The sequence below is a fragment of the Heptranchias perlo genome, chromosome 8, assembly GCF_035084215.1.
Source record: "Heptranchias perlo isolate sHepPer1 chromosome 8, sHepPer1.hap1, whole genome shotgun sequence".
NCBI lineage: Eukaryota > Metazoa > Chordata > Chondrichthyes > Hexanchiformes > Hexanchidae > Heptranchias > Heptranchias perlo.
The window spans coordinates 84697725-84715354 of record NC_090332.1 but is presented as its reverse complement, the minus strand read 5'-3'; the positions used below and the strand labels follow the sequence as shown (position 1 = coordinate 84715354).

The following is a 17630-nucleotide window of genomic DNA, read 5'->3' as shown; positions in this document are numbered from 1 at the left end:
TATAGCAGCTCAGTTTGCTTTAAGTGGTCTAACTCTAGCAAGGACTAGAATCATACAGCACAGAAGGAGGCCATTCAGCCCATCACGCCTATGCCGGCTCTTTGAAAGAGCTATCCAATTAGTTCCACTCCCCTGCTCTTTACCCATAACCCTGCAAATTTTTCCTATTTACTTCTACACATTCAATTTTAGCATCAGCTATATATTGCAGCATTGGTAATTCGGCGTCATCTCCACTAGTGAAGACTGATGCTAAGTAGTCATTTAAAACTTGGATTCCACCCAAATCGACCCTGCAGAATTCCTCAATAATTTTATACAGTCCTTAACGAACTCTTAATGGCAGATTGCCAGTATATAATATGGCTTTGTGGTGTTGGGTGCCTCTAAAGGAGTTCTTAGCCCAGTCTGAATACCTTTTCATGTTACCTACGGAGCCATTCTGGGATGCTGACTGCCAGTGATATCATCAGACAGCTGGCTTATTCAACTGTTATCCTTTCTTTTCCGTCATATTCTATTCTGCTCTTGTACTAGTTATTCTTCCTTCTATTGTACCAAAAGTATAGAAAAGAAAATCCAACCAAACATAATTTAAGAATGAAAAATACATTTTAAATATATTTAATAGAACAATGCTAACACAAGCATATCAATAAAAACTACATTTTAAGTATAACTAGCATTTTTAATCTATTCAGTGACTATGGGTACGCAGTACGTAAGTAATAAACATTTTCTGGTTAAAATGTAATTAAATTTTTAACTATTCGTAAATGTGTACATACCACAATATTGCCGCTTTGTGACACATCTCAAGTTTGTATGTCTCTTCATAAAATAAGCTGCAAGACGGAAATTTTGTCCTACAATATAAATCACGTGAAAATAAGTGCATTGTAGAAAGCACATTTTGAACAAATCATCTCATGTAATGAACTGTTGCCATGATACGCATTACACATGTTTCTAGAACACCTACTTTATTTGCTAGAGAACAGCCTGCAATGTTCCTAGATTAACTTGTGGCTGGATAATATCTTTTTCTACTGCATCGAGGTGTTTCTAAGTTCTCTCCTAGTTGTTTAAAATCGTGTTGTATTGCCTTATGAACTAGGGGACTAGGCACCTGCTGTATTTGAGTGGCTAGGGCTCTGGGGGTTGATGAGCCTCTCGTGACTGGGGTACAGCCTTTCAGAGACTGGTTCCTGGCATGACTAGCACTAACATAGTTACTGGAATTGTTCCTCTGCTCTCTGGACTGATTGAAAGGAAAATGAAACAATGAAGCTATATCTCAATTTATGCTATTTAATTTCACCAATGCACTTTATAAATAATATGGGGCTGACATTCCTCGACACCTGCTCTGCCAGAATTGTGGTGGGGCAGGACTTCTGACCGCGGCACTGCCCCAGCATTGATCCTGTCCTAAATCCTGGGGATGGGTTCATTAACAAAGGGAGCAGGCATCCGTGCCACTTCTGGCGTTCCCTGTGTATTCACCCACTAGGAATATTAGAGTGGCATCGTGTTGCTCCAGTGCAAAGGGTGGCCAATGAGTGGATTTTAAAAAAAATGACACTATTTCTTGATGCCACTTTTGAATGGAAATTGATTGGCCTGTGTCAGGAAACCGGCATTAGCCCCCTACTTCCGTGAGAGTCTAGTACATATGCCTGCGTCATTCAGGCATAGTTTTTGCTGGCTGCAAGAACAGCAGAAGTGGCGGAATTTCAGGTGGGGGCATCATTCCCCCCAGCTCACCCTCCTTCGGTGATGTCAGGAGGGGAGGGGGTAGACGCAAGAGGCACTGCCTCTCCCCCATAAGAATTTTTGTTCATCGATAACAAATGGCAGAATCCTGGTAGTACTACGTCCTGCCCCAAATTCCGACATCCCTACTTTCCCGTCTGGCACATGCACTATCTCGCCCTCCCAGACCCAGGAATTTTGGGGCCCATATGTCTACATGCAGTCTTCTTCAACAATGACAACGGAAGAGTGCAGGGCATGGAATACTCCGGCATTGTTGCTACTGTTGCTCCATTTAGCACAAATAGAAGACAGACATGGAAAATCAATCTTTTTTTCTCCTGAACAAAGTGCAATAGTCTACTTTAAAGGGTACCCTTCAGGTATCCAGCTGCCTATCCAAGGGCTAACAAGCCTCAGTTGCGACAGACAACCATGAGTTGAGATGCCAACACGCTATTCCAGGTTGTCATGCTAACCTATTGCATCAAATATTTTACTAATCCAATTTGGGAATGGTATTTTGAATAGCTGCATTTAAAGTGTGGACAGCATCAAGCATCTTTGATTTGTGTGTAAATGATTAAGTGCACTAAAGTGAAGCAAGATGATGGGAAGACATTATCCAAAGCCAGTTTGGTGGGCAAGATTTTAAATTTCTCTATGAAAAGAAATGTGTATCATTTTAAAGCATACATTTTAAGTAAATTACATATAAATGTAACAAAATACCTTTGATTTGTACATCATTAATGTAAATAACTCAAAAATAAAATGTGATTTGGCTTCCAGAGAATTAGACAGTACTCCTCAAATTTAAAGTTCTCATCCTTGTGTTTAAATCTCTTCATGGCCTCGCCCCACCCTACCTCCTCCAATCATATAATTGTGTTCCTCCGACTCTGGTCTCTTGTGCATCCCCCGTTGGCGACCGTGCCCTCAGCTGTATTGGTCCTAAGCTCTGGAGTTCTCTCCCAAAGCCTCTCCTCCTCAGCAACTCCCTCTCCTCCTTTAACACCCTCCTTAAAACTACCTGTTTGACCAAGCTTTTAGTCACATCTATTATCTCCTTCTTTGTCATTTTTTGTCTGATTACACTTCCATGAAGTTCCTTGGGATGCTTTTCTAAGTTAAGAGCGCCATATAAATACAAGTTATTGTTGTATAAGTTGGTCACCTATGACATTGCACATGAGGCATCATGACCAAGTGTAATCTTCAAGTGAAGTGGGATTAGAGAATGGGGGGTGCGAGGGATAACTGGACTAGGGTGCATAGACATAATTCAGTTTCAATTTTGAAGTCAGATATTTTGCCCTTATTTTTCTCTAATACTTTTATTTTATATAATTATTTATAGTTAAATAACAAAATTTACAGCAATTTAGGAAGTAGAGTAGTAGTGTTGGTTGGAGCATTGGAGTTTCTATGCAGTATAAGCCGAGGAGCCCTGGCAAGCGGAGAGGAGAGCTCCAGTCTCTGAATAGTGGGTGACATCCAGTGGGGTATTCCTATCCAATGGGAGCGGAGTGATCCACCCCATCGTAGCCATGGCAAGCAGGAGACCAGAATTACTGCCTCTGAATACTGGATTGACATCCAGCAGGGTACTCGCATCCGAAGGGAGGGGGGTGGCAACCTCCTCATCGCATATACTCAGTGAGGAAGGCTAACGGTCTGTCCACCTAAAAAGGGACTTTGTTACGGAAATAACCCAAAGTATGACCTGCTGGATGTAAAAAGCAGTAAGAGAAATGGGTTGCCCCATGTGCTACTAGGTATGGAAGAGAAGCTGAGGAGCTGGGAAACCTAAACTGAAGCACTACAGCACCACTAATGGTGGGAGGGTGTAATTACAGTACGACATAGGCAGTTTTCATTATAAATGTAGACATAAGACTTTATAATGGTAAAATTTGACATCCTGAAATAAGATTTTGTAGACAGCAAGTGTGCATAAACATAAGATTTTAAATCTATTATGGATATTTAAAGCAAACTTTTAAAAGAACACATAATAAATCATTTAAACATTTTAAAGCATATGAGTGCCCAAACATAGACCAAAGTTCAAATCCCACCGTCGACCGACATTGAGATTTTACTACTTTGGAACAGTTTGCCAGTATCTAGACGGGCTCCTGAAAGAAACTCAATGGAATACTGTACTGCCCCACAAATGTACAATTGACCATGGTGATTTGGATCACTTATCTGAAGAATGAAATATTTCAGCACTTGGTAACAGTGGACATACAAGAACAGAAAATTGGGAGAGAGAAAAGGATGTGCATATTTTAAAATGTATTTGAAAAATGATTGTTATGCCACAAGTCCACTTACTTTCACTTACCATACAACGAGATACTAGATGTGAGGACAGGGACTGTAATGATCTCTCCAGTCTAAAGCTCACAATGGCGATAACATTGATCCCATTGAGAGAAGTAATCACAGTTAAGTCTAGGCACCTTGTCAAGTTAGTCTGCTGCAAGGGAGAAGTTAAGCTATTGTAGTGACCAGATTGTGTTAGCTGGTCCCCAGAGAGACTCATTCATGTGAGAACCTTGGAGATTTAAGGAGGTAGTGCCCCAAGGGATTCTCAGAACCTCATTTCCTTCAAACGGATTCTGAGAGAACAAGAATTTAAAAAGCTTTCACCAATCAGTCATCCCAGTTTGAATCTGTATCAACCAATGGGACATTTTCCTCAATAGGTAATCAATACCTTTCAGCCTTAAGACTTAAAGACCAACTCCCACAAGTGTGACTACAAGTCTAATTTTTTCCTCTGTTACCCATCTGATTAGTAGTGACGAGTCAATATAACTAACGTTTTTAGAAGATAAAAATTACCAAGGCAATGATCTAAGAAAAAAAGGTTTCAAAGCTACAATCATGGCAGGCACACAAATATAACAAATCACACAGTGAACAAGCCACATTAGCAATAGATGTAGCTTTAGGAAAGAAATCGTGCATTTCATTTTTTTGCTAATAATGCACATCTTTCTACACTTTTGCAAGGCAGTCTTGCTAAGCTTCCTCTACAGAACACAAAATAATATGAAAATCTGTATCCAATTCGATAGTTTCTTTCCTATCAGCTTCTGACTATTGAATAATATACTCTTATATATAGTTACTAACCTTATTAGTTACACTAATCAACCAGAAAAGTGTATAAATGTTAAACTTTTGAATATAGTTTTGAAGAACAGCACTAAGCCACACAACATCTAGAATGCTGACCACACTGGATTTTGGAAATAATGTTTTCAGCGAACATCTTTATTTCCCAGGAGATAGCACAGTTACATGTCTCCGCTTGAATCTGGGAAGTGGTCAAGTAAGTCTGAGCATTTCAAGTCATGTAAACTTTCAAAATAACTTTACCAACTGCAGAATGATGTGCAATTACTTTTAGTCATTTTTGGCAGCTATCTTCAGCCTTTTTCCAGCAGTGTACTTATCTGATACACTGACTGTAATCAAGTTACACCATTTTAGGAGATACTGCAGTTGTTTGTGTTTCAAAGTTACCATCTTAAAATGATATCATTTTGTTATGCTTATTAAACTTAAGAATTGTTCGAGATGAAAATGAAAAAACTCTTAGCTACATAGTTCTTCAGTCTTGCTTTTAAAAAAAAAATTGCAATCACAGCCAAGCAGACTTCAGCTACATAACACTGCCAAGTGGAGAATGTGGTACACTATGCGACACTGGAAGCCCTCTCCCACGGCTATTAGTGACCATTCATCTGGGAGCCTGGGAAAATGCCTCAAAGCTGCTGAGTTATCTGGAGCAGCCTGGCAGGTGTTCTTGTCCCAGCGGAATCTGGCACCTGCATAACTCTACCACTAACACCAGCAGCATTTTCTTGAAATTGCGTATCAGACTAAAGCAGGCACGTTGTCTTCCTGTAATCAGCCAACATACAAGGTGAAACTACAGAAATTCAAGTAACACTTGTCATTTTAACTATGGAGTTTAACCATTTCATTCTTAATTTTTTAAACAATCTTTCAATCACAATCACCTAATTTACCATGCAAGTTGGAAACCTATTAGCTGTGTATTAAGCATAACCATAAATAATGTTACAAAAGAAGTCATATTCAGCCTAAGGGTACTGAAAATCTTACGTAAGCAAGAATGAGATATAAAATAGGAGGGGTATCCAAGCTGCTTTTATAAATTTGTGGACGATAATTAAACCTACTTATATAGACAGAGTGGATGCAGTCAGATACTAATTAAGTTATCCTCGAAATGAAGCAGATGTGCTTTGATGAAACCACCTCAAATAGCCTGTGGACATCTGGAGAGATTACCAGTGTAATCACTTCCAATGCTTCATGTCTGTGGTTCTTTGTCATGGATACACAGTGTGTTGGTATATTGTTAGGTATCCCTTAAATGACAACTAGATGGTTGAAACTGGCCCAATGACAACTAGATGGTTGAAGCTGGCCTATACTACAGGTTTTGCTCATGTTTTTAATCTCCCTTCAGTATTAGAAGCATGTGTGTGGCTGAGAGTGATTTAAGTTGCAATGCTGTCCATCTGTAAATAATAACTTGTCCTCTCAATCACTTAAATGACCCCAGCTTTTAGCCAAAGTTTCATCAATTTCCATTGGAAAATAGGTTTTATTCTAAGAATGACTTGTAGGGAAAATTACATGTATCCAGTTTGTGTAAACAATGTTTTGTATACAAGTATTAATTGCATTGTCACCAGAATTGATGATTGGGATTTCCTCTGGTCAAACTTGGTTTGTTCAGAAATGGATGTGCCAGATACTGTTCTAGTCTAGAAATTTGAATAAGTATTTTTGCCAACATACTCACATCAAAAGTTATGTTGATTAAATCCTCTAGAAAGGAGTTGGATCAATATTTGGTTAACAATGGTGTTGATTGCCCTCTGATGGCTCAATGCACAACGTGTCGTGACACTTAGTTATACAGAAAAGTCCTAGCCCTAGAAATTAGGCCTAGTTGTGTCCATTTTACGGATGTAAAACGGGCGCAATACAGGCCAATTTTGTAGACCAACGTCCTGCAGCTCAAGGACACCTGATAGACGTCCGACCCGATATTGGGTGGGCCTCTTTTCAGGCGTCAGGGGCAGCCACCTAAAACAGGCCTTTTGCATATGCTAATGATGGACCTAACCCCAGTTTTAAGATCCCGCTGGGAAATGGGCTTCCAGGGGCCTGCTCTGCTCAGGTTTTACTCACGTGGATACAGCCTAGCAAGTGGCTACCACCAGAAAGGAAAGTAAATGTGTTTTTTAAATCTGATCTGGAGCCAGGAAGAGAGCTTTTCCTGGCACCACAGCACTCCCGAGGCTGCTGCCAGCAAGGCTGGTGGCCCAAAATTCATTTTTGCAGAAGGACAAGTGGCCTGTGGGGGAAGTGACAGACGTTGGCAGCTTGCTTAGATTATTGAGGCCTGAAGCCCAATTTTGGGCCGGCCCCGGGCTTCCAGGTTTGGGCACGCATTGCAACTGCGTCGCCCCCTTGGCACCCGAAACTAGGTGCGGACGAATTTCTACCCCAGTTTCAATTCCTGGCCTGGGCTGCGTGAGCCAAGCTCAGCTAAAGCACTAGTCTGGAATGTACAATTAGCATCAGTGACCTTGGGCTAGAGCGATGAATGCAGAAGTGGAATATCAGCCAGGGTTCCTGCTCTTGGGCATTACACAATGATTCCAGCTGGAATTGTGCATGTTAATACTGGATAAGAATTAAAAACATGATCAGTGTTGAATGTGATAGCCTCACAGTCGAATAGTCTGTCAACACTCAGTGCCCAGGCATTAATGGTGTACTGAAGGTCACCGTCACAAGCAAATCTGTAATCAAGCATGTATCACTGCCTCTAGAATACACATTGGTGATTTAATACATATTTATTAATATAATAAAATGGCATGACTAATGTTCACTTTGCGACTGTCACCCTTGGAGTTTATGCTTTTTTAAAAAAAAAGTATGAAAGAAACAAAGGTAGTAATTTGGAATATACAAAGTCCCTCAGCAATTTGGGGTATCAAAAATCCCCCAGCAGCTAAAAGTAATTGACAGGAGCCAGAATATCTGTAAGCTCTGATTGACCTTATCAATCATTTAAAAAAAAGAAAGCAAGCCACGGTTTTGATCTGTAACCTGTAGAGAAATTAAATTCGCCCTCTGTTTATGAAACGGCATTTAGAGACTTTGTAGCAGCTTCACTTTAGTAGCGGAATAATACATTGCACATTACATGGTATAAAAACATAAGAACATAAGAAATAGGAACAGGGGTAGGCCATAAGGCCCCTAGAGCCTGCTCCGCCATTCAAGATCATGGCTGATCTTCGACCTCAACTCCACTTTCCCGCTCTATCCCCATTTCCCTTGATTCCCTTAGAGTTCAAATATCCATCAATCTCAGCCTTGAATATATTCAACAACTCAGCATCCACAGCCCTCTGGGATAGAGAATTCCAAAGATTCATAACTCTCAGTGAAGAAATTTTTCCTCATCTCAGTCCTAAATGGCCAACCCCTTATCTTGAGACTATGACCTCAAGTTCTAGACTCTCCAGCCATGGGAAACAGCCTCTCAGTATTTACCCTGTCAAGCCCTCTAAGAATTTTATATGTTTCAATGAGATCACCTCTCATTCTTCTAAACTCCAGAGAATATAGGCCCATTCTACTCAATCTCTCCTCATAGGACAACCCTGTCATCCCAGGAATCAATCTAGTGAACCTTCTTTGCACCCCCTCTAAGGCAAGTATATCTTTTCTTAGGTAAGGAGACCAAAACTGTACACAGTACTCCAGGTGTGGTCTCACCAGAGCCCTGAATAACTGCAGCAAGTCCTCCTTACTCCGGTACTCCAACCCCCTTGCAACAAAGGCTAATATACCACTTGTCCCTATAAAATACTACCATCTGACATGTTGGTGTAAAGCTACTGGTAAATAACAAAATGATGTGGCACATCATATTTCCTGTGTTGCATTTAATCATAACCAAAATCCTCAGCAAATTTCTTTCAGTTGATTGGTTCATATGCCAATTTCTTAATTTCTGTAAAACCGTTGGACAACCATAAATGAAATAGTACGAACTGAGGAATCAAACTCAAAATGTATAGGTGAAAATAAAACCTATAACATAACAAGCCCACAAGAAAATAAATCAATCTTAAACAAAATCCTTATCATTACCCAGACTTAACTCTAGTGTTCTGAATCCCTTGCACAAATACGCCTGAGGCAGAAAATGTTTTCATCAGCAGCAGTAGCCTCAAATTAAAGCCGTTTGGAATCCTTCCTTGATGCTCTAACTACATCTTTACATTTGTTCAACACTATTTGCCCCCCACTCCATTCCCAGATGTCCACTCAAAGTAACTTCCTTGCAGCCCCAATTCTTCCCTAACAACCTAACACGGTTCCCGCCACTTCACTATTTCTCTACCGGCCTGACTGTGACTCCACGGTTCCTTGTGAAAAGTTGAAGCCTATTGTACTGGCAACCAGCTCTAGAAGTGACTTAAAACAAAGTAATTTCTCCAATAACACCCAAGTCACAGCTACCTAAATGATTCTTAAATAAAACTTCTCTGCCAGAAAACTGTGCCGTAAATATCGACTACAGATGGAAACTAACACGGGGGCCTAAAGAGTAAAAAAAGAGAAAGAATGAGAAAGAACAAATGTGCATTTATACAGCATTTCATAATGTCCTGAATGCATTACGTTTGAAGTGCAATGACTGATGCTACACGGGCAAACACGGCAACCAATTGCATCCAGAGAGGTTCCAAAAACAGCAAATAAAATGAATGACCAGTTAATCTGTTATTTTTTTGGTGGTATTGGTTGAGGCAGGAATGTTGGCCAGGACACTAAAAACTGCCTACTCTTCTTCCAATAGTGGCACTTGAAGAGGAGGCAGATGGGGCCTCAGTTAACATCTTTTCACAAACATCACTTCCAACAATACAGTGCTCCCTCAGTACTGTACTGAAGTGTCGGCCTAGATTCCTGGATTGATGCTTCAACTCTCAACCTTCTGAATAAGTTGGGAAAGGTCCATTCAATCTATGATCTATGCAAAGATATCTATGCTTGATAGACTGAAAAACCTCTCCTTGCACTTTTTAAATTTTCTAACATTACCCCACTATCAATCTGATTATTTAAACCTAATAAGTAAATTCTTTCATTAGTCTGAATTTTATTGAAAATGGACATGTAGAAAATAGACTTTTCTTATATGCAGAAGTATCAAATTTATAACTGCATTAAAAAGTTCCAAATGGAGTTAACCCTTGTAATAATTGCAACCACTGACGAGGCGCTATATTAAAGTCCTCTTTAATAAAGCAAAATCCTCAAAGGTTAACTAAAATCTGTTGCTGCAAAAACCCCCACACACATTGTTTTAACACAACAATAATAAAAAAAAAATCTTATTTTTAGGAACCAGAGAAAAAAAAAATCAGAACTCTTCTGAGCATTCAGTTTATTTCATAGATACATTCCACTCCTTCTATCCATCTACCTATAACTGGGAAGAGGGGTTAGTTGGGGAGGAGAGGGGTAATGACAATTTCATTTGCATACTTCAAATTATAGCCTCCCATTTGATGTGTGGCAGAGAAACTGTCGGCCTGTAAAAGTTTCTTCAGTCTCAAAGATCAAATCTGAGACTTTCTAACAAGACGGATAAAATTTGATTGATTTATAACTTTAGAATGGAGTACACACTTGAAGGGAATTAGGAATTGAAAGTCTTGAACTGCAAGGATCTGCCTATTTTCCTTTGCTGTCCACCCATACAGCAAGTCTTTCTGGTAGATTACAGTAAGAATATCATGGATACATATGTGAACCATGTGATTTACAGATGGAACCTTGGTTTGCAAATTCAAAAGATGACACAGCTAGCTGTAGGTCTTGCTGACCTTTCATTACCGTAGCTACCCTTATTCCCCCAGTCACTTATACTCTTAAGTAGCAGAAGTAATGGTAATTGCATCCTGGCCTGTCTTGGGTCACACCAGAGAAACAAACAAAACAATACAAGATTATAGAAAAAAAACTAACCAGGTGTAGAAGAAGAATGACCAACGTCTAAGATAACTTTCTATTTCTTTGTTTTTACTTACAAAGTGAGCATCAGTAAAAGCAGATCAAGTAGCAGTAGAAGCCGAGTCCGTGCTGGTGCCTGTGGCACTGTTAGATCTTACCACATCTCCCACAGTCCGATGAACAGTGGACACAGCTATCACATACCATGAAAAAGGCTTAAAAGACAAGGTTATTCAGCAGGGACATCCTATCAATATCAATTACTTCATCAAAGTGTTTCTTTTTTTTCCCATTAGAATTGTTGCAGCAAACTTTTACCCATCTGCTTCCAGATTGCAGGAACACATTCCCTTGCATTCAGTTTTGTCTTCATTCCCTCACTGCCATTCCCAAGGACACCACTACCTGCTGCTACTCTCTCATACAAACATAACCAGCATCGAAAACTATCAGCTATTCTTATGGAGTTGAGGATTTTTCTTGACGTATCTGTACATCATATATGACATGATAGGAATGTATTCCTGTGACCATACACAAACAATTTTGAATCTGAAAATTGTTTTATAAAACTGTCTTACTGAAACTCTAATCATTCTCATATACGAATGCACAGATGGCTTCATCCATCAAAAGGTGATAAAAAGAAATCACGAGTTTGTCTTGTGCATAACAAGGAAAAGTGTATATTGTGTATAGATGGTTTCAACTAAATCAGGTTTTTGATCAATTATTAACTTACAAATTGTGATATTGAAAAAATATTAAAATCAAAGTCAATTCTATTCTTAATTGAATCTGGAAATGAACAATAATCCAGATAGCAGTACCTGTCTCATATTTCATTCTCTGACTGATTGCTGTTTTATAACTAACTAAACTCACACTACATTCCACAAACCTCAAATTTACTGATGGTCACATTAGTGGTAACCTACAAAATATCTAATTCAATATTGCATGGTCTTTTTACTCAAACAAAATATACTCTATTTTACATTTTTTTCTTATATTGCATTGTTCTTTCCTTTCATAATTTTCCTCTATCTATATTTTGTTTCATTTTGCCAATGCAAAAAGACCATTTTTAAGAGCGATTTCATCTGCATTAAGCAACATTTGGACTTGTTTATTGTCCAACTTCAACTAAACTAGAATGGAATTGAGGCAACACCATGATCTCAATCAAAAATCATTCATAACTTTTTTTTTTGATACCCATACAATTGAAATAGAGAACCTACATAATATTTTTATAGATTTAATGCACTATTTTGTACTTCATTTTCAATAGATGAATTTCACTTCATTTGTATAAAAAAAGCTTTGCTATGCATTCATAATACTTAGTTGTGGGAAACTAATAATAGCTATCGCTAACTAGTCTGCTTTATTGACCAGTTCTGTAAATACAGTTGGACAGGCAGTGTTATGTGACTGCACCCTTTTCAGTAAACTTTGAGAACTACGGTGTGAACAAAGTAATTACAAAAAAAATTACATAACCTGTACAGCAATCAACCACATCAAAGAACAGCAGAGTCTGTAGGATTACAGAAAATTTTATTTGCAGAGCACAAAAGTAATTTATGAACACTGTGTAAGCAAATGAGGACTTCAGATCTTTTGCATCACTGAAATATCTACATAAAAATTTCAAATGCGAATTTGAGACCAGGCACATTAACAATGTCATAATCGTCACGGATAGTAAAGCAATGGGACACATACGGATTAATCAGTGTTCGTAATCTCAGGAAAAGGATGCCACAAAGTATGCACAGCAACTCTGATGTCATGGAGTGTCTGAGCTTCCTTGAGTATTGCAAAGCTGATGATTTTCACTTTTGCATTGTGAAGCTCTTATTGCGTCTTGGCCCGGTTGCAAATTAGTCATGTCTGAACAGACTCAGCAGTTTAAAAAGTGGGCCACCCATGTCTGCGTGGGTGGATTGAACACACCACAAATTCTATTAAGTAAAGAGGAAACTGTTGCTTATTTTGTTTAATTGTTTTTTAAAAAAAATTTGTTAATCCCCAAAGGGAACAATATCTATGCTAGAAAAGATGTAACTTAAAAGTACAGACCAACACTCTTTCACTACCCAGCAAAATAAAGATGTTTAGATTGCTCTCCAGATTGGCTCTTTATATCAAAACAATAACATGCATTTATATAGTGCCTTTAACATAGTAAAAACGTCCCAAGGCACTTCACAGGAGAATTATCAGACAAAATTTGACACCGAGTCACATAAAGAGATATTAGGACGGGTGTCCAAAAGCTTGGTCAAAGAGTTAAGCTTTAAGGAGCGACTTAAAAGGAGGATAGAGAGGTAGAGAGGCAGAGAGGTTTAGGATGGGAATTCCAAAGCTTAGGGCCAAAGCAGCTGAAGGTATGGCCGCCAATTGTGGTACAATGAAAATCAGGGATGCACAAGAGGTCAGAATTGGAGGAAGGTTGTAGGGCTGAAGGAGGTTACAGAGATAGGGAGGGGTGAGGCCACAGAGGCATTTGAACACAAGGATAAGAATTTTAAAATCGGGGCGTTGCCGGATCGGGAGCCAATGTAGGTCATCGAGCACAGGGTGATGGGTGAACGGGACTTGGTGCGAGTTAGGATGCAGGCAGCAGAGTTTTGGATGAGCTTAAGTTTACGAGGGTGAAAGGTGTGAAACTAGCCAGGAGAGCACTGGAACAGGCGAGTCTGGAGTTGACAAAGACATGAATGGGGGTTTCAGCTGCAGATCAGCTGAGGCAGGGGAAGAGACGGCAATGTTACAGAGGTGGAAGTAGGCAGTCTTGGTGATGAGATAGGATATGGGATTGGAAGCTCAGCTTAGGGTCAAATAGGACGCCATGGATGCGAACAGTCCGGTTCAGCCGTAGACAGTGGCCAGGGAGGGGGATGGAGTCGATGGAGTCGATGGAGCCTTTGCCTTTTTGGGGTATGCACTAGTTTTGTATCATACCAAATACGTCTTAATACATCCCACTGTTTGTAGGTTTCCCATTAAGGGTTCAGCCCAGTTTACTGTGGTCATTCCTCATCCTGTCAAAGTTTGCCTTACTTAAATTTAAAACCTTCGCTTGAGACTCTCCCATCTTCCCCTCAAACCTAATTTCAAATTCAATCATATTATGGTCACTATTTGCAAGATGTTTTCTTAGCATCAGATTGTTAACTAAATCTGGTTTGTTTATCATCATTAAATCCAGTTTGACATGTTCCCTTATCAGTTCTAAAACTGAATGTTCTAGAAAACTGTCCCAAATAAGTTCTAGAAATTAATTTCTATTACTACTTGAGCTGTTCTGCTTCTCCCAGTGCATGTGAAAATTAAAATCTTCTATTATAACCACATTATTTTTGCTACACACTTAACCTCTATATTTATACATTCCCCCCACTACATCACTACTATTAGGTCTGCAGACAACTCCTACCAGTCTTGGATCCTTTGCTGTTCCCTAACTCTACCCATAGTGTTTCCACTGCTGGATCACCCTTACTTAAAATCCCTTCTTTCTACAACTGTAATTGTGTCTTTTATCAATATTGCTATTCCCCATCTTTCCCAATGTCAGAGTCCTTTCTAAAGATCCTACAGCCTGGAATATTTAACTCCCAATCATGCCCAGCTTGTAACCAGGTCTCTGTAATGGCTACTACATCATATTCTTTAAGTTGAATTTGGGCTTCTAACTCATTTGTTTTATTTCTTATGCTTCGTGCATTTCAGTGGTTTTACAGTAGCTTTGTGGTGGTGATTCATGACTTGACAACACAGTTTCAGGCTCAGACCTCATTTCCACAATGATTCTACTATCATCAGTGTACACCTAAATAAAGGCGGTCTTACCTTTAATACATAGTGGGTTACTGGGTGTCAGTTCTTTGCTTGGTTTGGGTTGCGCGTTACCACGTTGTTTTCTTGCTTCAAGGTACTGTTTGATCCTTAAATCAACATCTTTCTTTACAAGCACACTAATCTCCTATAAATAGGAATACAAATTCAGTATAATTACATTTTGAAATTAATATCCAAATATCTTTGTTCTTAATTTATACTTACTTTCCCTGATATAAGTCCTAAAAATGTAAGATTTTAAATTAAATTTTGACTCTTTTTTTGCCTGAAGGCTGGCAGACATGTGCAATATCCTAAAATCAGATTTTGTCAGTCTCATGAGATTCGATTCTGAGTCTCTTTCAGCTGAACAGAGAAATATCAAGGTGGATTTTCTGACTTCATGCTCTTGGCGAGGAGCTTTGTGTACATCAGGAATTCAGGCATGTGGACCAGAAATCCTGTTGAGTCTGTTGATGTCAATGCCTGAATTCCCGACATGCATTGTTCCTGGCATGGAAGTTCCGTGCAGATGTGCAAATTTGTTAAATTTATCCTAACATCTGAGTAATCTAATGCTTTCCTTATTCCACTTTGTTTTCCTTTTGGTCTTCTCAGGCCATGTACAATCTGCAGTAGGGAGTGTGGGAGAGTGAGCTGTGCCCAGATAAATGGTAATGTTGCTCTGAACCTGCTGCAAGAATGTCCCAGGGATAACTTCAGCCATTTTTTCCCCTCCCTTTTGGCCTTCATTCATCACCTCCCACAGCAATGTGATTAAGACTGGGAAGTCTTGAGTGTAAAATCATTAATTCTGTGTTCCACATGCCATATTAGAGTTCCAATGCACGTGTTGCTTTTGAAACTCCTTCACATCTAAAAGTTCTTGTGACTTTATACTCTTTAGAAAGAAATAAAGCATAGAACAAGAATACTCAGCCATCAAGTGCATTCCCTTTACAGACTTTGGTACAGGTTTTCCAAGTTGTTTACATCTGTTTTCAGGCAGGTGCTGGGCAGACAAGTGCAGGATAGAAACATAGAAAATAGGAGCAAGAGTAGGCCATTCGGCCCTTCGGGCCTGCTCCGCCATTCAAAACGATCATGGCTGATTGTCTAACTCAGTACCCTGTTCCCGCTTTTTCCCCGTATCCCTTGATCCAAAAGATATTAAGAAATATATCTATCTCCACTGCCTTTTGTAGTAGAGAATTCCACAGGTTAACCAACCTCTGAGTGAAGACATTTCTCCTCATCTCGGTTCTAAATGGCATACCCCGTATCCTGAGACTGTGACCTCTGGTTCTGGACTCCCCAGCCATCGGGATCATCCTCCCTGCATCTGGTCTGTCTAGTCCTGTTAGAATTTTATATGTTTCGATGAGATCACCTCTCATTCTTCTAAACATTAGTGAATATAGGCCAAGTCGACCCAATCTCTCCTCATACGTCAGTCCTGCCATCCCAGGGATCAGTCTGGTAAACCTTTGTTGCACTCCCTCCATGGCAAGGACATCCTTCTTCAGATAAGGAGACCAAAACTGCACACAATACTCCAGATGTGGTCTCACCAAGGCCCTGTATAACTGCAGTAAGACATCCCTGCTCCTATACTCAAATCCTCTTGCAATGAAGGCCAACATACCATTCGCCTTCCTAACTGCTTGATGCACCTGAATGCTCGTTTTCAGCGACTGGTGTACAAGGACACCCAGGTCTCATTGCACCTCCCCTTTTCCCAATCTATCACCACTCGGATAATAATCTGCCGTTCTGTTTTTACAACCAAAGTGGATAACCTCACATTTATCCACGTTATACTGCATCTGCCATGTTCTTGCCCACTCACCCAACTTATCTAAATCACATAGGAGCCTCTTTGCATCCTCCTCACAGCTCACATTCCACCCCAGCTTTGTGTCGTCTGCAAACTTGGAAATGTTACATTTAGTTCCCTCATCCAAATCATTGTGAATAGCTGGGGCCCAAGCACTGATCCCTGCGGTACCCCACTAGTCACTGCCTGCCACCCGGAAAAAGACCCGTTTATTCCTACTCTCTGTTTCCTGTGTCAAACAATTCTCAATCCATGCCAGTATATTCCCAATTCCATGTGCTTTAATTTTACACACTAACCTCTTGTGTGGGACCTTATCAAAAGCCTTCTGAAAATCCAAATACACCACATCCACTGGTTCTCCCCTATCTATTCTACTAATTACATCCTCAAATAACTCCAGTAGATTTGTTAAGCATGATTTCCCTTTCATAAACCAATGCTGACTTTGTCCAATCCCGTTAATGCCTTCTAAGTGTTCTGTAATCACATCTTTTATAATAGACTCTAGCATTTTCCCCACTACTGATGTTAGGCTAACTGGTCTGTAATTTTCTGTTTTTTTTCTCCCTCCTTTTTTTAAATAGTGGGGTTACATTTGCCACCCTCCAATCTGTAGGAACTGTTCCAGAGTCTATAGAATTTTGGAAGATGATCACCAATGCATCCACTATTTCCAGGGCCACTTCCTTTAGTACTCTGGATTGTAGATTATCAGGCCCTGTGGATTTGTCAGCCTTTAGCCCCATTAATTTCCCTAGCACTATTTTTTTTTTACTAATACTGGTTTCCTTCAGTTCTTCCCTCTCACTAGATCCTTGGTTCCCTAACATTTCGGGGAGGTTATCTGTGTCCTCCTTTGTGAGGACAGAAGCAAAGTATGTGTTTAATTGTTCTGCCATTTCTTTGTTCCCCATTTCTGACTGTGAGGGACCTACATTTGTCTTCACTAATCTTATTCTCTTGACCATATACACCAAGGAGCTGTTCCACTAGATCTCCAGCCTCAAGAATCAGCTCCGTGATTTTCCATTAACAGAAGCTGAATACACCTCACTACGTTTGGGCGGGCATATTCAAA

At 39.7% G+C, this 17630-nt stretch overlaps 1 protein-coding gene across 1 annotated transcript in view; it reads right to left on the bottom strand.

The window, feature by feature from the left end:
* Positions 1 to 17630, bottom strand: part of slx4ip (SLX4 interacting protein) — a 70819-nt gene that overhangs the window by 20509 nt on the left and 32680 nt on the right. Inside the window, 2 exon segments of the mRNA XM_067989448.1 lie at positions 789 to 866; positions 14725 to 14857. Coding sequence (XP_067845549.1) covers positions 789 to 866; positions 14725 to 14857 — 211 coding nt within the window.